The 24571-nt window shown below is 34.1% G+C and overlaps 1 protein-coding gene across 1 annotated transcript in view; it reads left to right on the top strand.

Annotated features, from left to right (window-relative positions):
• The window catches only part of SMCHD1 (structural maintenance of chromosomes flexible hinge domain containing 1), a 152596-nt gene that overhangs the window by 116489 nt on the left and 11536 nt on the right, over positions 1-24571 (top strand). Inside the window, exons 38-47 of the mRNA XM_053664170.1 lie at positions 1152-1278; positions 1448-1567; positions 2595-2680; positions 3363-3485; positions 9015-9205; positions 12888-12997; positions 13257-13327; positions 17339-17510; positions 22564-22722; positions 23012-23126. Of these exons, the coding sequence (XP_053520145.1) occupies positions 1152-1278; positions 1448-1567; positions 2595-2680; positions 3363-3485; positions 9015-9205; positions 12888-12997; positions 13257-13327; positions 17339-17510; positions 22564-22722; positions 23012-23126 (1274 nt within the window). The remainder of the gene's footprint in view (positions 1-1151; positions 1279-1447; positions 1568-2594; positions 2681-3362; positions 3486-9014; positions 9206-12887; positions 12998-13256; positions 13328-17338; positions 17511-22563; positions 22723-23011; positions 23127-24571) is intronic.

Here is a 24571-nt window from a genome sequence, read left to right as displayed (position 1 = left end):
ATTAAGTGTTGGCCAGCATCAGAGGAGCTAAATATTTTTATATACTAATGCTAAAAGGATAAATGGATAAAGCCTTTTTGAAAGGAAATTTGATAACTACCTATTAAACTGTTTTAATAATTAATATTTCTTATCTATTCTAGAGAACACATAAGTATTAAAAGATATTTTCTTTGCTATGCTATAAATAATAGCTAAAAATTTTTAAACAAACTAAATATTCATCATCCAGTAAAAGGTCATCATAGTATAGTATATCTGTCTATACTATCCATAAATTATAAAAATTAGTATCTAGACATTCACTGGAATTGATCAACAAATCAAGTGCCGAAAGCAACTTACTAAAGTATGAAGTGTATGTTATTTTCTAAATGCAAGCAGTATTTTATTTTTATATGTGTTTATATTCATGTAAATACACTGAAAATACCTTTTTCAGACACTAAGTGGGATTAGAGATCAGTTTAATGATGGGCTTGTAATCTATATTTGTAAAAAAAGAATTGTTATCTATAATTTGTAGTTTTGTTATTTTGTGGAATAGCAAGTTCTGTTGATGTACATATATTTTTTTAAGTTTCATTTATCTGAATTGTATTATTGTCTGAAAAACAGCTAAAATCTGTTTACTGCAAGACTAGAAAACTTATTGAGGATGTAAATATTTATATTTGCATTATTTACTAATTGTATGCTATTTTAAAGTAAAGTGTATTAAAAGTGTTTTTGTGTGTGTGCACTAATGAAGAAAATAGTTTTTTTAAAAAACAAGTCTTTAGAGCTTTTCAGGGCCTCTTATTTGGTCACCTGGGACTGGTGGGTCTACTTCCCTGGTAACAGCTGTAACTTAAACTCAGCCCTGGGCTTTGGGCATTTCTTTGTGGTTGTTTTTATAATTTTCACACCATCAGCTGTTTCACACTGCTTCAACTTAAAGGTTGAAATCAAGAAGATTTTGCGGGTCAAGATGCAAGTGGCCACTGGTATTTCTAGTCTGAAATAAAGGTAAAATCTTTCATGAATCTTAAGGTTCATCGGTGTTAAAATTTACCACTTACTTAGAAACAGCACAATGAAAGATATAACATTTTTACATTGCCAAATACCTTTGTAACTTTTTTTTGTTACTGTTCTTTTTCTTTATTTAGAGTCTAGTGCTGGCAGAAAATAGTCCTGGAAAGGATAGTACTGAGTATTTTATTATATTTGAACCTCAGCTACCAGCTTTATCAAGAACATTAGAATCATATATTCTACCATTTATGTTTTCTGATGGTAAGTTTCTAGGAAAATTAGAGGATTACACTCTCCTGTGTTTGTGGTACTTTAGATAACCTTGATTTGCTTTTCATTAATATTGTATTTATCAGTTATTTAGACATGACACATATTGGAAAAATCACAAATTTTAATTTGAAGTAAATTATCTGAATTTTTTTTTTAGATGTTAAGAAACAACAACAACTGCTAGCATTTGCCAAACAAAAGGATAAATTATCTCGATCTATTGAAATCTATAGAGGTGTATTTGAAACCAGCAGACAGCTTATTGATGAAATGAAGTGTAAGTCATTTTGTATTCAAAGGTAATAAAAATTATGCTTTGGGGAACAATGAAGCATAAGGTTGAGACCAACCTTCTCTTCAGAGGAGAGACAAGCTGTTTCTTTTTCTAGACAAGTAAACTGCAGAACATGACAAAGGTAGTAATTACGGTTTATAGTATTCTTCATTTGATTTACTTGAGATGAAGTATTTCTTCATTTCAAATGAATTTACACCCTCTTTTCCTTTAAAAATGTGATTTTTTTCTAAATTAGAAATCTGTGAAATTTTAAGACTTTGGCATGTTTATATCTAGCTCCAGCTTCTGGCAAAGATATTAGATGACAATATCACTGGAGGATTTGTAACGCGATTCTTACTTTGAGTAATGAAACTGTGTGTTTTACTTTATCTTAACTTATCACACTGTGGAGGTGTACAGGGTAGCACACTCTAATATAGTAACATGCAGCTCATTTTTTGTCAATACATGGAATGTTTGCTGTAATTTTTAATGTTTGTAGACTGTTAAGGTAAGGCATTTGCTGAGTTGTGCTCTGTCATCTTCATTTGTCAGAATTTTTGGCTATGGTTTTTGGCTTTATGTTAATTACATAGTTAAAATTTTGACCCATAACCAACAAATTTGTATTTACCCACATCAGAGTATACTCACTTTTGTATTATCTATCCAATGTCAAGGATATTTAGAAGATTATAGGAACTATGGAGAGTAATGAGATAATACATTATTCATAGCACTAAAAATTATTTTTATAAAGTCTTACTTGTTTCTCAGACTAACCTTAATGCAGTTATGTATGGTCATGTGGATTAGGATTAAATAATTTAGTCAAGAGGACTTGAAGTTTTTAGTACAATATATCTCTCTTAACCACATTAGTTTTGTTTCTTAATTACTTATTTTTCATTTTAGGTCAATCATTGAAAGGGAGACAATGAAATAGTACTGAAAATATTTTTTAAAACTATATTTTGGGTGTTATTACACATTGATGCAGGGGTTTTTTTGTTTTTAATTTTAGGCCAAGTAGAAGGAGCAAAATTAAAAGAAGCCCAGTTGCGAAATGAACTAAAAACACATCATATTGACATTCCTACAACACAACCGGTACAGTTTCCAAGTATATGTGAATGATTTTTAAAATTAATTCTAGTCTATAATTTTTTTACCATTATATTTTATTAGGATTGTCATAGGCACTATTGTTTTTGCGTACAAAGACATATGTAGAGCGTAGTCTGGTCATTAACTAGACATTAAAAAGAACTAACAAAAGAGTGCTTTTTAAAAGAAATACAGTTTGTCTTTAGAAATACAGCTTGTATTTCTAATGTAATGACGCCAGTAAGTGAAATTAATAACACACCTACTTGTGAATTGCATTGAAAAGACGGTAGGTTATAATTAATATAGGTGGTGGCAAAGAAAATGAGATAAAGTAACAAAAGACAATAGAATATTTTAAACTTACATTCTTTCATGTATAGGGTGGGGCAAAAGTAGGTGTACAGTTCATATAGAAAATAAGACAATAATAGATAATAATACAAGAAAAAACTTTTGCATACTCTTAACTATAAACCTACTTGAGCCCCACTTTGTATATAACTCAGTTTCAAAGAGAAGTTCTGTTATACGTTGTATATTTCTTAACAAGATATAAAAGTAATACCTGTTTAGTAACTTTATTATTGAGTTGTCCAAATTGTTGACTTTTCTTTGCTCTCATTTGGAGTGCCTGATACAAGAGTACTTGGTCTTGTAGTTAATTTTCCTTTACGAATTACAGGTACCACACATTGAAGCACTTTTGAAAAGAAAGATATTAGACCAGGAAGAACTAAAGAAAAAACCTAGAAGATCATGTACTCTTCCAAACTATACTAAAAGCAGTGGAAATGTTTTAGGAAAGGTTTGTATTTAAGCTTTTAAAGAGGCAGTACATTTTATTGTCTTGTTTTGTCAAAATGTGTTTTAAAATGACATTATAATAGGAGCGTTAATTTCTTTGTACGGTGTAATTTTTTCTAACAAATTACTTGCTCTTATTACCATAATAGGGATTTGGCAGAATTTAAAACTGAAATGCATACTTAATCCCATAATTCTTATCACTATTGGAGGCTGTGGCAGAAATTGTTAACGTGTCTTAATTCAATGCGTATTGTCTACTTAGAGATGCTTTCATATCATATGGCTTAATAGGTCGCCAAGAACTTTCCCTGTGACTCAGACTTCAGTGAGAAAACAGAAGAGAAAGAAATATCAGGATTTGTCTGAGTCTAATACTGATAGAGAGTGAATTCTTAGATGCTCCTAGAATTTAAGAAAAAAATAACAAAAAAAACCTTTATACATGTTTGCTGCCAAAACAGTCATTCTTCCTTTTCTTCTATTCCCTTTTTGGTTCTGCTTTATTCAGTCTTGAACATTCTACTGTACAGAAAGTGTTTCTTACAGTTGTCCCTAACATCTTGTGTTTTTAATGGTGTTGAGGTTTCTGTTATATATGTAGGTATGTTTTACTTGTTAAACTTTCCATTTAACATGCATCTTAGCTTTCTGCTTTTATCTCTGTCTTTAAAATTGAGGAAACTGAAACTGAGGTACAGTTTTGAAACTTGCTCCAGGTGACATAAGAAGCAAGTGGCAGAGCCTACACTCAGCCTCAGCTGGTCTGACTCCAAAGTCTATGCTGTTTATTACCATCCTTTACTTTTACTGCTTTCGAACATCATTCTTTTACAACCACTCTGAACTTTTTATAGTATTTCTGTTTTTACATGAGGAAATTAAAGTTCAGAGAATTTGAATAACTTGTCAATGTATGTTTAGTAAGAAGCAGAACTTAGACATAAACAAGTCTTTCTGACTCCAAAGTCCATGGTAGGTTTTTTGAAAGATTTTATTTATTTTTAGAGAGGGCAAGGGAGGGAGAAAGAGAGGGAGAGAAATATCAGTGTGTGGTTGCCTCTCAAGCACCCCCACACTGGGGACCTAGCCACAATCCAGGCATTTGCCCTGACTGGGAATCGAACTGGCAACCCTTTGGTTCACACTCTGGCACTTGTGGTAGTTTTTATATAAATGGTTCTGTATATCACAAGCAAACTACACACTGAAAATAGGGAATAATGGTTACTCTAAAAGTATGTAGCAGTGTTTATTACCTAAACTGTTACATTATTATCCAAACCCCAAATATAATTGGAAAATTAAGAATGTAAATTTATAAAGCAGAAAAGTTTATAATTTATGTTTTAAATTGTTATTCCTCAGAATCAATTTATAGAATTCCTTGTAAAGATTTTATTTACTTATTTTTAGAGAGAGGGGAAGGGGAGGGAAAAAAGAGAGAGAGAAACATCAGTGTATGATTGCCTCTCATGTGCCCCTTACTGGAGACCTGGCTCACAACGCAGACATGTGCCCTAGACTGGGAATTGAACCGGTGACCCTTTGGTTCACAGGCCTGCACTTAATCCGCTGAGCTACACCAGCCAAGGCTCAATTTAGAAAATTTATAGAAAGAAACAGTCTTTATAGAAAGAAGTAGTCCTATGATTCTAAGCATACTGATATTTATAATAGTCTGGTTTTAGGTACTAACATTCCACATTCAGTGGTTCATTTGATAAAATTCTTGCTAATTATATAAGATTTTTACCAAAATATAAAATAAAATTTTTAAGTCTTCTCTTCATATGTTTCTTATCACATCTTGAAAATCAGGGATGAAGTTTTGAAGGTTTTTTTAATGTGTAAGTATATTTTATTGATTATTTTATTATAGTTGTCTCAATTTTTTTCCACTTTGCCCTCCTCCACCTGATAACTCCTTTCCCTCCAGAACCCCTCCTGCTTATTAGTTCATGTCCATGGGTCGTGTATATAAGTTCTTTGGCTTCTCTATTTCCTATGCTGTTCTTAACTTCCCCATCTATTTTGTACCTAGCAATTATGCTTCTTAATCCCTCTACCCATTCCCCCATTCTCCCCTTTTTCCTTCCCTGGTGATAATCTTCCATATGATCTCCATATCTATGATTCTGTTCCTTTTCTGGTTGTTTGCTTAGTTTGTTTTTTAGATTCAATTGTTGGTAGTGGTGAGTTTGCTGTCATTTTACTGTTCATAGTTTTGATCTTCTTTTTCTTGAATAAGTCCCTTTAACATTTTATATAAGGGCTTGGTGATGATGAACCCTTTAGCTTTACCTTGTCTGGGAAGCACTTTAATTTATCTACCCTTCTATTCCTAATGATAGCTTTTCTGGATAGAGTAATCTAGGTTGTAGGTCCTTGCTTTTCATCACTTTGAATACTTCTTGCCATTGCGTTCTAGTCTGCAAAGTCTCTATTGACAAATCAGCAGTCTTATGGGAACTCTTTTGTAGGTAACTCTGCTTTTCTCTTGCTGCTCATAAGATTCTCTGTTATCTCTGTATATTTTTATGCTGTATTCATGTACAATATCATAAATTTAAGTAAATGAATAATTAAAAGAGAAAAGCAAAAAGAGATTCTCTCTTTATCTTTAACCTTTGGTGTTTTAATTATGATGTGTCTTGGTGTGGTCCTCTTTGAGTTCAGCTTGTTTGGGACTCTGTGCTTCCTGGACTTGATTGCTATTTCCTTTTCCAAATTATGGAAGTTTTCGTTCCTTATTTTTTCAAATAAATTTTCAATTTCTAGTTCTTCTCCTTTCTGGCATCCCTATGAATCCGATGTTGGCACTTTTGGAAAAGTCTCCAGAGTCTTATTAGTCTCCCCTTGTCTTTCTGAAGTCTTGTTTCTTCCTTCTATACTGGTTGACTGTTTATTTCTTATGTTCCAAATTGTTGATTTGAACACTGGCTTTCTTCCCTTCACCATTGGTTCCCTATGGATTTTTCTTTACTTCACTTATTGTAGCTTTCATTTCTTCCCTTATGCATTTCTCTGCATACTCAGTTCTCTGGGTCCTTATCGCCAGTATTTTGAACTCTGCATCTGATAAGTTGGCAATTTTTATTTTGCCTAATTTTCCCTCTGAAGTTTTGATCTTTTCTTTCATTTGGGCCATATTTCTTGGTCTCCTCAGTTTGGTGGGCTCCCTGTGTTTGTTTCTGTCTATTAGGTAGAGCTGCTTTGACTCTGTGTCCTGATGCACCTGTTACATAGTAACTTTCTGTATTTGCCAAGGCAGGGCACCCACTTCACCACTTTATGGCACTATATGTGGGGGAGGGGTTGGAGAAGGAACAATGCCACTTGCTCGGCCCTTGCCCTGTTTCAAGTCACTTCACCCACTTCCCGTGTGCATCTGGCACCCCTCTAGTTATTGCCCTGTTGGTGGTTCCCAAAGTGGGTGGGTTTACATATATTCTAGGACTGTGGGGTCCTTTAAATGGACTCTCCTAAGAGACTGGCAGTTTCTTCTGCTGTGCCAGTCCCCACTGGTTTCTACAGCCAGAAGTTACGAGGCTTTATTTCCTGGTGCTGGAAACCTGGGCTGTTGCAGTCTGGCAGTCTGGATGAATATTTTTCTTCTTTAATCTTTCATACAGTTTGATTTACCGGCAGTTCTGATTGTTTTTTGTTTTAAGGTGAGCTGTTACCCTTCTTATGGTTGTGCTAGGAGGCTAAGCATAGCTACCTATGTCTTCATCTTGACCAGAGTCTCCAAAATTTCATTTTATATAGCTTCTTCTCTGTCCTTTTAGAAGTACAAGCCGTGTCCTAACCAATGAGAAAATGTTTTCAAATCATGCTTAATCTAATCTCTTTTTAAAAAAATTTGGTGGGGGGGGCATTTATCCAAAAACTAGAATAAATAAGTGTGGAATTAGTAGGACACAGGAGATTTACAGTGTATTTATTTTTAACAGAGTGACTACCTCCACTAACTTGGATATTTTAGTGTTGCTTTCTTATTTACAAATATCCTGAGTTCCCATCTATATTCCATTCATCTCCCATCCCTGAGGAAGAATTACTAGCGTCCATGAAAATAGCTAGGGTAGCCCTGGCCAGTGTCGCCTGGTTGGAGCATTCTCAAAACCAAAAGGTTGTGGCTTCACTTCCTGGTCTGGGCACGTACCTGGGTTGCAGTTCGATCCCCAGTCAGGGTGCATACAATTCCTAGTCTAGGTGTATGTGGGAGACCACCAGTCAGTGCACCTCTCACATGGAAGTGTCTCTCCCTCCTTCTCTCTCATTTCCTTCCTCTCTGAAAGCAATTTAAAAATGTCCCTGGGTGAAGAGAAGGAGGAGGAGGAGGGGGAGGAAGGAAATAGCTGGGGTAGACTGAAGCTGAAAAAGTAGTTAAAGCTTAAATGAATGAAACACTGTATGTGTTACACAGCTTTAAAAAAGTGAGTGCATGTCTTAGAAAGGATTAGTTTTTTGAAAAAAATAAAAAAATACTTTGTGTTGACTGAAAGCTTAAGGAAAAAGTATAGTGTTAAGGGGTCTACTGCGAAATTACAATCATATCTTCACTTAGAATTAATTACCAATTAAAAGATTAAGGTGATTGTGAACAATCACAAAATGGATACCTTCTGTCCTAGTACTTGCAGTCAAAAATAGAATGAGGTCACTGAATTTGATTTGCCACTACTAATTCTTCTTTTGCTTGCTAGAACATTTTTTATTTACATGTGCTAGTTCCTTTGCATGTATGTTTTCTTACCTTTTTCCACTAACTTCAAGAGAATTGGAGTACAAGGGTAGATATTATGATGTTTCTAAAACTGACAGACAACTTTCTCATTGCTAGAGCAGGTTTTCGCCACCAGATCTAGTAAGAAGAAAGGGTAGATGACCAGTGCAGTGAGTAAGGTTTTTAAATTGGCCACAAAATTTCAACCCTGTTGGACTTTGGTCAAGAATGCTTAGGACTAAAGTGTTTGTAAGTAGGAAGGTAGTTATTTAGCCTAAGCTTCAAAGTATTCTTACAAGCAGAGGAAATTATTCTTATTTGTGATGTTTAGATTTGTATTCTGAAAGAAATACTATGGCCTTGTAGTAAAATATCTACTTAGGGACTGTCTGATATATAACTGTATGTTTAATTGAATCTTAAAACTCCATTTATTGTGTGTGTGTATTATTTAAATGTATTTTATGGTAACTTAATTAAAATACATTCCCAATAGTAGAGCTATTAAATGTGAAAAAAAATTAATTAGATGATAATATTCCAAATACTTTTATTTGCTCATTTGTAGTATTTATTGGAGTTTAATCTGTGGAACAGTTTTTCCAAAATTTAACAGCGTAATAGACAGTTTAATATTCAAGTCAGTAAGTTTTTACAGATTGATAATTTTTTTATTAATTCATATGAGTGTTTCAGAGAAGTGTTTTTGCTCCTTAGACTTGGACTTTAAAAATACTTAATATCAATTTTTTTTTGCATTTAGACTTTTATACTTGATTTTTTTTTAATGTGTTGTAGATTGCACACCTGGCACAAATTGAAGATGATAGAGCTGCAATGGTTATTTCTTGGCATCTGGCAAGTGATATGGATTGTGTTGTCACCCTGACTACTGACGCTGCACGTCGTATCTATGATGAAACCCAAGGCCGTCAGCAGGTGTTGCCCCTTGATTCTATTTATAGGAAGACTCTTCCAGATTGGAAAAGGTTAGAAAAAAATGGAAGTAATGATTTTTTCTGAAATATCTTTTTTTTAAACAAAGCACAGAATTTAAAAGTGATTTCTGTAAAAGATGCCTAAAACTGAGAAGTGACTCAAATCATTGACATTATTTTGTCTTCATCTCTATCACAAATGTATAAACTTTATTAAGATCAGTATTGTAGTGTACTCAATTATATATGCTGACCATGTTTAAGTTGCTAATTAAATGTTATTTGTATATATGAAACAGGCAAGCACATGCATGTACAAACCCAAAGCAAATTTTGGGTTTTGGCAACAGCAAGGAAGAAAAGATTTCATTATGATTAACAGAATATGAAATTGCTTTATTTGGAGTAGGAGTATAGATGCATGTCTTTTGTTCCATTTATATAATGTGAAAATAACCAGACTTCATTTAGGTAGAGAGGGTCTCTATGGGAAATGCTGGTGACAAAGGCGAAGTGGAGTATTTCGGAGTTAGGATGTTTCATTCTAATTTCTATATAAATATGGTTCCTTTAAGTAATTATTTATTTGCTTTTCAAAGTATGTTTTTAGATATAACCATGCAAATCAATTAGGTATTATTAATCTAAATTTTTTAATATAGTATTTGTACTTTGATTTTGACTTTTTTATAATCTACCTTGAAAGACTGAAAGAAAATGGTAACAAAACAAAAAATTAAAATGTATAACAGGAAATAGAGACTTCCGGCCAAGGTGGAGGCGTAGGTAGACACACTATGCCTCCTCGCACAACCAAAATAAGGACAACAAAAATTTAGAAACAAAAAAACCAGTACTCACAGAAAATTGAACTGTATGAAAGTCCAACAACCAAGGGGTTAAAGAAGAAACATTCATCCAGAGCGGTAGGAGGAGCAGAGTCAGGAGGGCAGGTAGAGAGGACTTGAGGCAAAACTGCGGCTGGTGGACCCCAGGCACAGGGTGGCAGCAGGCAGATGCAGCAAGGTGGTGGATTGTGGAGGGGAGCAGTGCACAAGGTGGCTGGTGGATTGGGTGGTCCCACATGCGTATGCAGATAAACCAGGCAAAACTGAGGAGTAAGGCAGACAGCACAACCCAGGGCTCCAGTGTGGGGAAATAAAGCCTTAAAACACCAATTTAAAACACCTGTGGGGGTTTAGGTGCAACAAGAGACTCCCAGCCTCATAGGACAGTTTATTGGAGAGACCCACAGGGTCCTAAAACATACACAAACCCACCCACCTGGGAATCAGCACCAGAAACGCTCAGTTTGCTTGCAAAGTAGTGGAAGTGAATGAAATCTGGCAGAGAGCAGAGCAAGCACCATTGTTCCCTCTCGGACCCCGCCCCCACATAGTGCATCACAACCCAGTAACTGGATTGCCCCGCCCTGGTCAACACCTAAGGCTCCATCCCACACTACCTAAGGGCGTGCGAAGACAAAAAATGGCCCAAAGAAACAGATCAAAGCTCCAGAAACAATACAACTAAGCAAGGAAGATATAGCCAACCTGTCAGATGCACAGTTCAAAGCACTGGTGATCAGGATGCTCACAGAATTGGTTGAATTTGGTTGCAAATTACATGAAAGAATGAAGGCTACACTAAGTGAAATAAAGGAAAATGTACAGGGAACCAATAGTGATGAGAAGGAAATTGGGACTCAAATCACTCGAGTGGACCAGAAGGAAGAAAGAAACGACCAAACTTAGAAAAGAATGAAGAAGTAAGAATTTAAAAAAAATGAGGACAGGCTTAGGAACCTCCAGGAGATCTTTAAATGTTCCAACATCTGAATTATAGGGGTACCAGAAGGGGAAGAAGAAGAACAAGGGGAAAGGTTATTTGAACAAATAATAAAGGAAAACTTCCCCAATCTAACAAAGGAAATAGACTTCCAGGAAGTCCAGGAATCTCAGAGAGTCCCAGAAAAGTTGGACCCAAGAAGGAACACACCAAGGCACATCATAATTACATTAGCCAAGATAAAAGTGAAAGAGAGAGTTCTAGAAGCAGCAAGAGATAAGGAGACAGTTATCTACAAAGGAGTTCCCATCGGACTGTCAGCTGATTTCTCAAAAGAGACCTTGCAGTCAAGAAGGGGCTGGAAAGAAGTATTGCCTTTCCAATTCAGGAAAGGCAAGGACCTACAATCCAAGATTGCTCTATCCAGCAAAGTTTTCATTTAGGACAGATAACGTGCTTCTCAGATAAGGTCAAGTGAAAGGAGTTCATCATCACCAAGCTCTTATTCTATGAAATGTTAAAAGGACTTATCTAAGAAAAAGAAGATCAAAAACACGTTCAGTTAAATGACAGCAAACTCACAATTATTAACAACCACACCTAAAACAAAAACAAAAGCAAACTAAGCAAACAACTAGAACAGGAACAGAACCACAGAATGGAGATTACATGGAGGGTTAGCAACATGGGAGTGGGGGGGGGAAGTTACAGAGAATAAGTAGTATAGATAGTAGATAGAAAATAGACGGGGAGGGTAAGAATAGTAAGGGAAATGTAGAAGCTAAAGAACTTATAAGTATGACACATGAACATGAACTAAAGGGGAGAATGTGGGTGGGAGAGGGTGTGCAGGGTGGAGGGGAGTGAAGGGAGAGAAATGTAACAACTAATAGCATAATCAATAAACTATATTTAAAAAATAAAAATGTATAACAGTATTCACCAATTTTCTCAGATTTTAAACAAAGCTTTTCAAGGCCTACAATTCTATAGCAATAGGAACTTTAAGGGGAACAGGAACTCATTAAGAGTACTATGTTATTAAACTAACATTTCATTTTGTAATATAAAAATAGATTAAAGAAGCAACTGGAATTTTCTGCTTCTAAAATTTCTCACTGTGTTACTGGTCAGTACCCATTTTAAACGACATAGGAAATCCCATCCGATCATGAGTACTGTGTTTTGTGAGGATGATTTTCCCTCTAGGAGGGCTTGTTTTATGTCTATAATCCCTAAACACCAAATTAAGAATTCATGATTTAAAATAAGTATGAATTTAGTACTCAGGGCTAATGTTTGCCCTAGCAACTACTTCTCTTCTCTTCTCTTGGTATTGTACCTCTAACTGGGATTGAATTAACTAGTTTCTAGAGCCATCCTTCCCTCCAGCACTTCTATCTTCAAGATCTGGAAAAAACTACATTATTTGGAAAGGAAAGGTCCAGCCCCCCAGCCAACCTTCATCTCTTGAATCCCATTGTTACCTCTGGCCTGCAGTTGCTCCTTGTACATGCTGTGTGGGAAGAACAGAGAGCCAGACCTCTGAGCTAGCTCCCTCACATGTGTCTCAGCCTTGAACCTGCCCCTTCCTTCATCCTATGGCCCCTCCCTATGACACCGTTATATCATTGGCATTCCTATTTAGGTCCAGCTTTAGAGGCTGCTTTTCTTCTTGTGTTGTCAAACTAAACAACAGTTAGTTTATATTGATGTTCAAACTAGTTGAGGATAGTAGTACAGATTAAACTATAAGTCGATACTTTAATATGGTAAATATTGTTTTCATTTCTAAGGGCATAATAATCATTTAGTAGTTTTACTTGTGGATGAGGAGTTTATTAAATGATCAAAATAATATGTAATGTATTAATGTTTTCCATATTTTAAATCAAAAAGTTGTATAAGTTTTGTTTCATACTTTTAAATTTTTCTTTTCATTCAGACCTCTGCCTCATTACCGAAATGGAAAATTATATTTTAAACCCATTGGAGATCCAGTCTTTGCCCGAGATTTGTTAACATTTCCAGATAACATAGAACATTGTGAAACAGGTAAAGGAAATTATTTTATATAGATGTGATATTTGTGAACCAAAGTTATAAATTACTGATTATGGAATTTATGTTTTTATTTAGTTTATAAGTAATAGTTTTATTAATGTTTAATTCAGTTTTTCCAATTATAGGTAAGTGTTGAATAAAATTCTATTATTAGCATTCTTTGTAAGAAAAATGTTCAGTTTGTGTTAATACTTTAATATGACCAAAGAAGATTTCATAATTTTAAAATTTTATTTGTTGAATTTTTTAGTATTTGGTATGCTATTAGGCGACACCATTATTTTGGATAATTTGGATGCTGCCAATCATTATAGAAAAGAGGTATGTATTTGAATCTTTTTAAATTTGTAACTCTAATTCTAATATGTAGTTTTAAATTTTAATATATTATAGACCTATATGGAATAATCTTATGACACATGCAAATAACTAAGTAATCTTGTCAAAACCAATTTAAACCCTACATATTGATAAGCAACATAAAATTGGGGACAATGTGAATGCACCAACATGCAAGTTAAAATTAGATGTTTTGGGGCTATGAAATGGTCTGCAACTCAAAACATCTATTATTGATGATAGTATTGGAAAAAGCATACTCTCAGATAATGTTGGTAGAAATGTAATTGTATATAGCCCTTATTTATTAATTGTTAGGGCGGCTGTAACAAAGTACCACAGACTGGCTAGCTTAAACAATAGAAATTCGTTGTCTCTCAGTTGTGGAGGCTTGAAATACGAATTCAAGGTATGAGCAGGATTGATTTCTTTCTGAGGGCTATGAGGGAAGGATGTCTTCCAGGCCTCTGTCCTTGCTTGGTAGATGGTCACCTTCTTCTGTTCACATTGGTGCATAACTGTTTCTTCCTATAAGGACACTACTCACTAGATTAGGTCCTGACCTAATTACCTCATTTTAGTTTGATTACTTTTGTAAAGACATTATTTTCAAACAAGGTTACATCCTGAGGAACTTGGAGGTTAGGACTTCAACATACAAATTTTGAGATACACCATTCAAACCCTAATACCTTTGAAGGCACAGTTTGGCATTGTGAATGTTTCACTCATCAACTGCTACATAACAAACACTTCAAAAGTTGCTTTAAACAGTAACAACATATTAGTTCTCATGTCTCTGTGGGTTTCTGGTAGTGATGATCCTTTCCCAATAAACTGGAACCCCAAAGGGCTAAACCTTAGAGTAAGGGTAAGCAAAGAAATATACCTTCCCATCTCAACTCCAAGTGCCTCTGGAGACTGGCTGCAAGAAAATTGCCTCTCCGGCCCTAGCTGGTGTGGCTCAGTGGACTGAGTGCCGCTGGCCTGGGCACATACCTGGGTTGTTGGCCGAAGTCCCCAGTAGGGGGGGTGTGAAAGGCAACCACATCGGTGTTTCTCTCCCTCTCTTTCTCCCTCCCTTTCCCTTTCTCTAAAAATAAATAAATAAAAATCTTTAGGGAAAAAAATGTCTCTCTTGAACCTTCAGCACTAAGTAGAAGGAAAGAAAAAAATACTAAGTTGTTTTCCTAGAGAATTCAGTATAAACAAATCCACCCTTGTGTATGTTTGCAATCTGTATTCCTGATACTGGGATGGTCTGAAAAGCCTGAAGGTAAACATTTGGTTTCATATAATGCTGAACTGCTAGTGTCCTTAGATATCTAATCAGAGGAAACAGTTCTTCTGGAGGAATTCACCTTTATCATAGAACTATAATAATTTTTATTTTGAATATAAAAGCAAATTTTAAAAACATATTTAATATAGTTCAAGAAGTGGAAGTGTTGAAAATTAGGAAAGAACAAGTCCACTGAAAAATTGGGACAACTATAACTGAATAACAACAAATCAAATAAAGCTTCTAAAAATAAAAAATATATAATAAATACTCACTGAATAGGGTTTAACAGCTTAAGAGAGAATAGTGCATTAGGAAGTAGGTAAGAAAAATTATCCAGTCTGCAACTCAGAGAGAAGAAATATAAGAAAAAGAGGTTAAGAATCATGGAGGATAAAATGAAAAAAAATCTCAAAAAAGAAGTCTAATTATAGTGCCAAGAAAAGGATCATGGCAATACTTGAAGAACTAATAGATAAAAACTTTTTAGAACTGATGAAAGGTACCGATTCATAGCTTAAAAAAAAAAACAACCCATAGAACATAGGTGACAAAAGCAGGTACAGTATATTTTCCTCGTAATTGGTATAGCATGTACTGATTTCTTCCAAAGTTTTGAATGAGGCTATATGTAATTCCAGTGGTTAAATATTGTTCCAAAGTTCTTCTGAGAAAAGGCTTTTTTGGCATCCCTTAGTAACATTGTAAGATTTCAGTAGTCTTTGTTACTGTTTTCTCATCCTAAATTTTTCATGCCATTTATACTACTTCAACCCCGTATGTATTCTACCCTTTGCTAGTCCCTGCAACAATTGTGATTAAGGTATTTCCCAGAACAGCAGGGCTCACTGAATTTGTAAATGCCATCATTACCATTTTATGTCTTGATAGAGCGAATTATACAATTGAAGGATACTTTGAGCATTGAAAAATTGTCCATGAAAGTAATATTAGCAGATGATGTAAAAAGAGAACCAGTTATTTATAATTTATTTATATTGTCAGTCTGTTAAGAAAATAGACAAGTTTGTAAATATGAGTGTTTACCATTTAAGTGGTTTCCTATCCTTAAAAACATTGCCTGACTCCTGATGAATGGAAAGTACAGGATTTTTAACGTTCACTTTTAGAAAACATAAATACAAACCAAAACTAAGAAAGTAAGATGTTATTGTTTGTTTTAATAAAAGATTTATAGCCCTGGCTGGCATAGCTCAGTGGATTGAGCGCGGGCCTGCGAACCAGAGTATCGCGGTTCGATTCCCAGTCAGGGCACATGCCTGGGTTGCAGGCCAGTTCCCAGCAGGGGACTCATGAGAGGCAACTGTACATTGATATTTCTCTCCCACTCTTTCTCCTTCCCTTCCCCTCTCTCGAAAAATAAATAAATAAAATATTTTTTAAAAAAAAAGATTTATTTTACCAAAGAATTCACCACACATTTTCTTTAAGTATGCATCTTATTGCATTTAAATTTGTTGGTTTTTTTTTTTAATATCCAATTTTGGGGGGAAACATGTAAAGTGCCCTTGGAATTATATTAAAGGAGTAAATACTGGTCATGATTTTCTATTACATGACCTACTTTTTCATTTTTGAAATATCAAATTTTATCTTCTATTTTTATAATTCAGAGACTATTTACCCTCAAAATTAGATTGGAGTAGGTATTTTTACATGTTAAGTTATGATGTTCTTCAGTAGTTTTTTAATGTATGCATTTTATTTTACTGTGTGAATGCACCGTTGCTTCTGTAACTTACTGAAACATGTAAGTTTTGTATTTTTCATTTAGGGCATATTGTTCACATCTGTGATTATTTTTTCAAAGTAAAGTTTTAGAAGCGGAACTGCTGGGCCATGCAAAATATTAAGCTGCATAATACCTGTCACATTTCCTTTTAGAAGGGCTGTCCCAGAGCAGATTAGTTCAAAAGACCCTTTCTCCATACATTTCCCAACATGTAGTGTGGTGTGTGGTGTGTATGTGTTTTAACACTTTGAGTAGTGAAAATATCTCATTGGAATTCTGCTTCTCTGATCACCAATGAAGTTGAATGTTGTATTTTTTTGTTTCCTAGACCTTTTTTTGAAAGGACATTCTTAAAGATCACAAAATACTAAATCTAGTGTCCCTCTTTTATTATCTCACTCCTCTGAAGAATTTAATTCTTGACTCACTTTTTTTCATGATGTAATTTTACTACACAGTTCCAGTTTCCCCAGCTCTCACATTTCTAGCTCTTTTACTTCCCACAATTGACATTGTAGTATTGTCTTCTGAAGATTCAGCCCTGTGCTTTTTCAGTCTCATATTCTCTCTTTGCTATTTTTTGGTTGTCTGGAAAATATGTATTTAACAGAAGGAAATTGAGGTAGCGATGCTGCCTTGATAGTGTGCTTTCAGAAGCACAAACTGCTCTGTCTAGTTCCTCTCTCTTCCTCTTATCAATAAGGCTATCATTTTGACTTTTTTCCATTTGTGTTGTCATTATTCTAACTTTAGCTAACACTTAAGAATTATTCATCCTCATTCATTGCCCTGCCTCTGTTTTTTCTGTTTATCTTACACATCAGTAGCCTATTAAAATAGTTATAAAATACTAGCATGAGTATGTCATTTCTAATCTCAGAACCCTTAATTGATTTCCCTTACAACAATTGAAATAAGTTTTATAGACTCTATAATTATATATGTTTACTTAAAATAGGTTGTCAAAATTACACACTGTCCTACGCTGCTCACCAGAGATGGAGATCGCATTAGAAGTAATGGAAAGTTTGGGGGTCTTCAGAATAAAGCTCCTCCAATGGACAAACTTCGAGGAATGGTATTTGGAGCTCCAGTACCGAAACAGTGCCTGGTTTTAGGGGAACAAATAGGTAGGTTGAGTAAGTACTTCGACAACAGTTTCTCATTTGATTTTAATCCTTTATTTAGGGCTTGCATATTGATATCCTAACATGAAAAATTAACCAGTAACAAATACTAATAAAATGTTTGTTCAGGGCATGTGACCTCCCTCCACCATTTTCCTTCTATAGGCTATATCACCTTGTTTTTAGTCAGCTAAAATAATGGCTTTTACATCTGTGCTCTGAACTGTATATATAGGTGGTCAGCATCCCTAACTCTGTGTTTGTCAAGGATCACCTGTACTTTTACAGGAGGTTCCATACAGGCCGTTCTTAGAGCCTATTTATATAGTTCTAATATGCTTGGATACATACTTTTTCAACAAAAAGTAATTTGTTGTTTTTGTTAACTCTTCTGTAAAAAATGGTAAATATACACAATATAAAATGCATCATCTTAACTGTCTTTAAATGTACAGTTCAGTGGTGTTAAGTACATTCACATTGTTGTGCACCAGTTTCCAAAGCTATTGTCATTTTTGCAAAACTAAAACTTTGTGCACATTAAATAACAACTTCTCATTATTCCTTTCTTTTCTTTCCCCAAACCCCTGGCAAATAGTAGGGTTTCCTTCTGTAAATTTGAGTATGTTAGGTACATTATGTAAGTGGAATCATACAGTATTTGTTTTTTTGTGGCTGGCTTATTTCACTTAGCATAATGTCTTCCAGATGCATCTATGTTACAGCCTACGTCAGAATACCCTTTCTTTTTAAGGTTGAATAATAAATCTCTATTGTGTATGTAAACCATATATTTTTGTTAACTTTTATTGAAGTATATTAAACATAGAGAAACATGTACATTTCATAAACATGCCAATTTATAAATTTCATAAAGTGGACACTGCCCTTATATTAAGAAATAGAACATTGTTGGCACCACAGAGGGTCTCTCGGGCCCTTTTCCAGTCACTGTCCAACCCCCTTTTCAAAGGATAGCAACTTTCCTAATTTAAAACAGCTAGACTAGCTTTGTCCATTTTTGTACCTTATGTGAATGGAATCGTGCTCTTGCGTGTCTGGCTTTGTTCATTCAATACTATATGTATATTTATAGTTCATTTACATATCAGGATTGTATTCCATTGTGTAGATATATCATAGTTTATTTCTGTATTCCACTGTTGAGGAGTTTGGATCGTATCTAGTTTTCTGTTACTACTTCAGCCCTCAACAATGTTCAAAGTAGTAGTTGGGAAACATAGTGGAAAGAAGGTTGCTTGTATTCCTTTATGAGATGGTCAGTCAGGTGCAGCTCTAAGAGGAGACCGGAAATGCTCAGGAAAACAGTTTATTACCCTCACAGGTCCTAGAGACAGGAGGCCCCACACACCCTGCAGGGCCAACATGGTCAGGAGGCAGAAGCCCAGAAGGAGAGTGCTGGAGCTACAGCCTTTTCAGAATTTCTGCAGGAAGCACAACGCTTGACAGGGTAAACAGTTTAGGATTGACTAGTTTGAGTAATTCGAATGGGCTTTTGGTTATAGGCATGGTCTCTAGCTAGTTGCCTGGTACTGGGTCCTGAAATGATAAGGCAGAGGAATATTGCTTCTTGGTGTGCACAGGCCAGATAGAGGAGGCTTGGCTCTGGATTGGTTAGTTGCATATCAAAGGCATCCTTAGGCCTTTGCTATCTTCAAGAGTTGGCTAACTCTGGGAGGGGCAGTCCCTTTCTCAGCCAGAAAGGTTTTTTCAGGATATCAAAATATCATAATCTATAGAAAATTACAATTATATTCAATACAAATGAAGTATGATGTATATTCAACATATACATCATATTCAATATATTCAGTAATATTATTGAATATACATCATACTTCAGTTTATGATGGCACTGAATGCTTATAAAAATCTCTGTAGACAATAACATTAACTGATAAGAAATCAGAAAAAAACAATTCAGTCCAGGCAGTGAATCAACATAAAAAAGCCTCAATCCTTATAACTCTAGCAGTACAGTTTATGACAGTGCTCCCAGACAAAAAGAATTACCTGCAGAACTTTTAAAATACGCGGGTGCTGTAGTGACAGCACTTCTAGTTTCCCTGAGCATCTGAATGTCAATATAACAGTAAGGCATTATCTATAGATCTTAGGGAAGAAAAGATTGTAAGTAAAGATTTCTGTACCATATTGGATTGTTTATATATATAAGGTTGACAAATAATACAAGGATTTCAAAAATACAAGTTACTTATCCTTCTTGTTAAATATCTTTAAAGATACATTCTATATACAGACTAATGACTCGACAATAAGAAGTCAAATATTAAACAGTTTTTAAAAAATCAAATGAGACACTTTAAGATTACTGATAGGTATAAAGTACTTTTTGCTTGTAAACAATAGCAGTCAGCCCTGACCATTTGAAGCAGAATTGTATTGGAAGGGAACTGGAAGAAATCACAGATTCAAAAGAAATTGGAAACAGCCAAGACAAAACCAAGAATGACTTCTGGGACATTCAGCAGCCTTCTGTTGCTTGCACCACCGTGGAGTACATTTTCTAACAACTCAGACTCTACCTAGAAGAGAGATTTTCCCTCCTGAAACACAGCCATAGTAAAGATCAGATAGAACAGAGCTTTGAGGAACCTCTTTCTAGAATGTCATGGGATGTTTGCAGAGAAAAAGCAATTTTCCACTAGACAACCACCACAAAAATTGTAATAGCAAAATTAAAAGCAGAGTTGTTTGCCTTCTAAATAATTTTATTACACAGTGTTTTGCATTATAGTATTTAATATGAGATAATAGCAAATCAGAGCCAAAAAAGGAAAAATGAATATTTACATGTCATGAAATAAGACCTTGAGTAACATGTAAATACATTAAGTTCTTTGATTAAAAAGCAAAGATACTTAGATTTTAAAATATCCTTTTCCATCTGTTTTCTACTTCTACCCCAGTGAACAGTGTGTCACTTTTATAATCAGAAAATTTTACTAATTATTTTTTAATACTCATGTTCTTTGAACCAGTAATTGATGTAAACAGACAAGACTTTCATTCAGATTACTTTTGCAGCCTTGTTTTTCAATCAAAGCATTAGAAATGTTAAATGCTTTAATTGAATTTATAATCCAGGAAATGTCTATTATAATGTTAAGTGGAAAGTAGTTAGAAAGTATAAATCCAGATACCACACATGTGAAAAACTAAACCTGCAAATTTGTCTAATGAAAAGACAAGATGCCCTGGCTGGTGTGGCTCAGTGGGTTGAGTGCCAGTCTGGGAACCAAAGACTCACTGGTTGTTTCCCATTCAGTGCACAGGCCTCAGTTGCAGGCCAGGTTCCCAATAGCGAGTACTCAAGAGGCAACCACACATTGATGTTTCTCTCTCTCTCTCCCCCCTTCCCCCTCTCTAAAAATAAATAAATAAATAATAAAAAGACCAAAAAAATGAGATGGTAAGCCTACCAGTTTTTGCCCAACTTTCCTTTTTATTTTTTTCTGTGTTATCCCAGATTTTCTATAGAGATGTTAAAAAAAAATCACTGTGGACATTGTAAAAATCAGGATATGGACAAAAGAAAGGAGAGTTTTTAACAGCATCTGAAGACAGGAAAATTTTTTAAATAGCCAATAAGTAATCAGTATACAGTTTATAATCATTATATCATCAAACTAGTTAACACTTATACATTCCAAATATGTAGACCAGGTTAGACATTATTTCTATTTTATTATGCCATGATTCATTTAATATTTACCTTCTCAGTTATTACTATCCATTTTTTAAATTAAACCATTCTTAATGTTTTTTAGAAATAGTAAACAAGATTAAGTGCTGTGGCATTTAGGGCAAGTACGTTTTGTTTTATTGTGGAAATGAACCGAGTATATAATGAATTCCCATGGACCTATCAGCTAACTACTTTTATTTGTTGTAACTACCCCTCTCACAATTTGCTTCCCTCCTCCTCTCTCTGGGTAGATTATTTTGGAACAAATCAAAGCAGAAATTCTAGTGTGTTTTCACATAATTTTTCCTCAGTCATCGGGGCTTATCAGTTTTTCTTGCCAATACATTCTTAGAATCATGTAGAACACAAAGTTTGAAGAGACCTAAACATTTTTAGTAAAGTCTACCTACATACCTAACAGCTTAAATCTTCAGTGATAAGAAAGTTGCTTCTGCCTTCTAGGTAGCCTTAATTTGTCTCATAACAGCCTTTAGATATACTTTCAATTCTTTGTATTATTTCTAGTAGCTTTGCTTATATAGTCATTCCCTTAGATACATTGAATTAATTTATATCTCAAATCTTAATATGTGTCATACAGAAATTAAGGCATTGTTTTAGTTTCCTTCCCTTAAGCTGATTTTTTAAAAGTATTTCACTGTTTTCATAGTAAAGTTTCATCAGTTTCTATTTTTTCCAGAGAAAAAATTTCAGACAATGAATATTGTAAAAGCTCAAAAATCATTTATAAGCATAATTGAATGCAAACTTTGAATTTTTCTCTTTGGCAGAATTCTCGTAAATGTAGTTGGGAAGTACTTTTTAAGTTGGGAAGTACTATTTTAAGACAAGTAATATAAGGAAAGATCAGTTTTTTTTTATCAAAAGTGCATTTTTGAAACCTGTGTTTAAAGTAATGGTCATGTCTGTTAGAAGCAGTGATTTTCTAACAGTACTATATATATTTAATATATTTGTAGCCCCCCTCAAATTTCTGTGGAATAAAATTGAATATTAAACAGGGTATAAATATTGACTGAGTGATCCTATTTACAGAGCACTCTTAGGTAGAAAACTCCTTACAAAGAACTAAACTTTTAAAGTTAAGCCATTGAAGAAGATTAAAATTTAATAAGCCAACAGTCTCATGCTGGGATCTAAACTGTGCTTTTTTAATTTTATTTCCTTAGAGTGAACATTTTGTGTTAAAAGTAGCTCCTGCCTGTTACTATAACATAGTACCCAGTGTTGCTAATTCTTCTTTCCTAAAACCCTAATTTGATGTGATAATCAGTAGTTTTAATCAAATGTCTGGTTTCTTTGCAGATCTTCTTCAACAATATCGTAATGCTGTGGACAAGTTGAACAGTCTGACCAAGGACCTTAATAGTGAATTAGAGTACCTTCAGTCTCCTGAAATGAAGAAGAAGAAACACGAACTTGATGAACAAGAGAAAAATCTGAAGCTAGTAGAGCAACAACTAGGTATGTGCTTATTGCATTTTGTTAATGCCTACTTTATCTGCATGAAGATAAATACTTATGATTAAAGAGGTTCACCCATAAAAAGAATGTGAATGATCCAGAACTTTATCTTGACTCTAAGTCATCTGATAAATGATGGTTACTAAAAAAAGATTATAAACTCTTCTCTCAGCAGGAGTAATAAGAATCATTCTCAGTATTATTTATTAATTGTTTTATAAATTAAGATGTATTTGCTTTTCTTGATTATAATTCCAATCTTTTAAAACTTAATTTTCTACCTTTATAGCTATAACTCTCACACCTAAGTGTAATGATTCATTACGTCATCCAACAAAGGTTGAAATGACAGATTGTCCAATTCCTCCTAAAAGAGTGAGAAGAGAAGTTATAAGACAAAATAGGTAAGTATTTATGACCTGTTAGTTATCATTGGTTAGTTTATCAAAGCTCTTGTCTCAATATGCTTTAAAAAATAGCATGAGTTTATTTCTAATATCCCCCTTGAGCCAGAATGTTTTTTTCATGTGAACTGAATGATGAATAATGAAGAAAAACATCATCATTATATTTTCCTAAGATACCAATTTTCTAAATGATTTTTGGTAATTGTTCGGAAAGTTTTAATAGTTTATTTTTATGCTATTTTTAAAGTTAAAGATTTAAATTGCTTTTCTATTGTTTGGCTTAACTTTCAAATGCAATGCATTCTACTTCATAGGATCAGCAACTTGATAAATATAGAATATGCAAAACCATTTGTATATTACTTACTTAAAAATTGCTTATAATGTTTGGTTTGGAAAATCAGATGTACCATTTAAATAGCTCATCAAATACCAACAAAGGTTTCAGCAGCCTAACTCAATGGTACAAAAGCTATACTTTTTCAGATGAGATTTTAGTAAGGCCATAACACAGAAGGATACCATAGTACAAGAGGTTTTTTTGATACATTATTGCAAAAAGTTTAAATATAGACTTTTGAGACTGTGGTATTTGGACTTAATATTCCATGCCCTTTCTATCTACATATTCTGCATTTATGCAGTAACTATGTGAATGCTGATTTTGTGTCATGTGTTGCTGGGTGAATAGAAGTGGGAAGCATAGGAAGGAATTTAATTCATTCCATATAATAGGTGCCTTAAGGCATTAGAGCTTAAATCTCTCATAGGTTTGAGAAAGGCTCAATTTAACAAGTGTACAGGAGATATGGGGAGTATAGGAACAAGTTAAGTGATGCCACCAAGAAGCAGTCAGCCAAAACCAGAATGTCAAGAATAGGATATTGTACAGGAAAGTTCACTGCTTTTGTTAATAAATCAATGACCTAAAAGAAAGACAAACTGTTTATTGAAGAATAAATAAGATTGAATGATCAACAGTCAAATGTAGTATGTAGACCCTTTTTTTAGATCTGAATTTGAATCCTTAAAATGACAACTTCCAAAATATTTGGAGAAACTTGAATGTCACCTGGATATTAGCTATATTAAGAAATTATTAATTTTGTAATTTGCATATAATAACATGATAGTATTTACATTAAATATATATTTTAGAAATGTGCAGTGAGGTATTAGTTAAGTAACTTAATGTCTTGGATATACGCAAAAATATTGCAGGAGAAAAATATGTGACAGGATATCAAAACAAGATTGGTCAAAATGTTATAATTATGCATGTTTCTCATCATTGTTAAATATGTTTTATTGAAGATGGGGAGCATTTTTTCAGTTTTCTAAGAGACAAGTGAAGAAATTCCAATTCTAAAGTACATATACTTGAAGCTACATCATAGCCTCAGCACTGAATTAGCCCAAGACTTTGCAGTTACAATACTGTT

Source organism: Artibeus jamaicensis, unplaced genomic scaffold (assembly GCF_021234435.1).
Source record: "Artibeus jamaicensis isolate MK-2021 breed Jamaican fruit bat unplaced genomic scaffold, CSHL_Jam_final contig_354, whole genome shotgun sequence".
NCBI classification, from domain to species: domain Eukaryota; kingdom Metazoa; phylum Chordata; class Mammalia; order Chiroptera; family Phyllostomidae; genus Artibeus; species Artibeus jamaicensis.
This window is presented reverse-complemented; position numbering and strand designations above follow the sequence as displayed.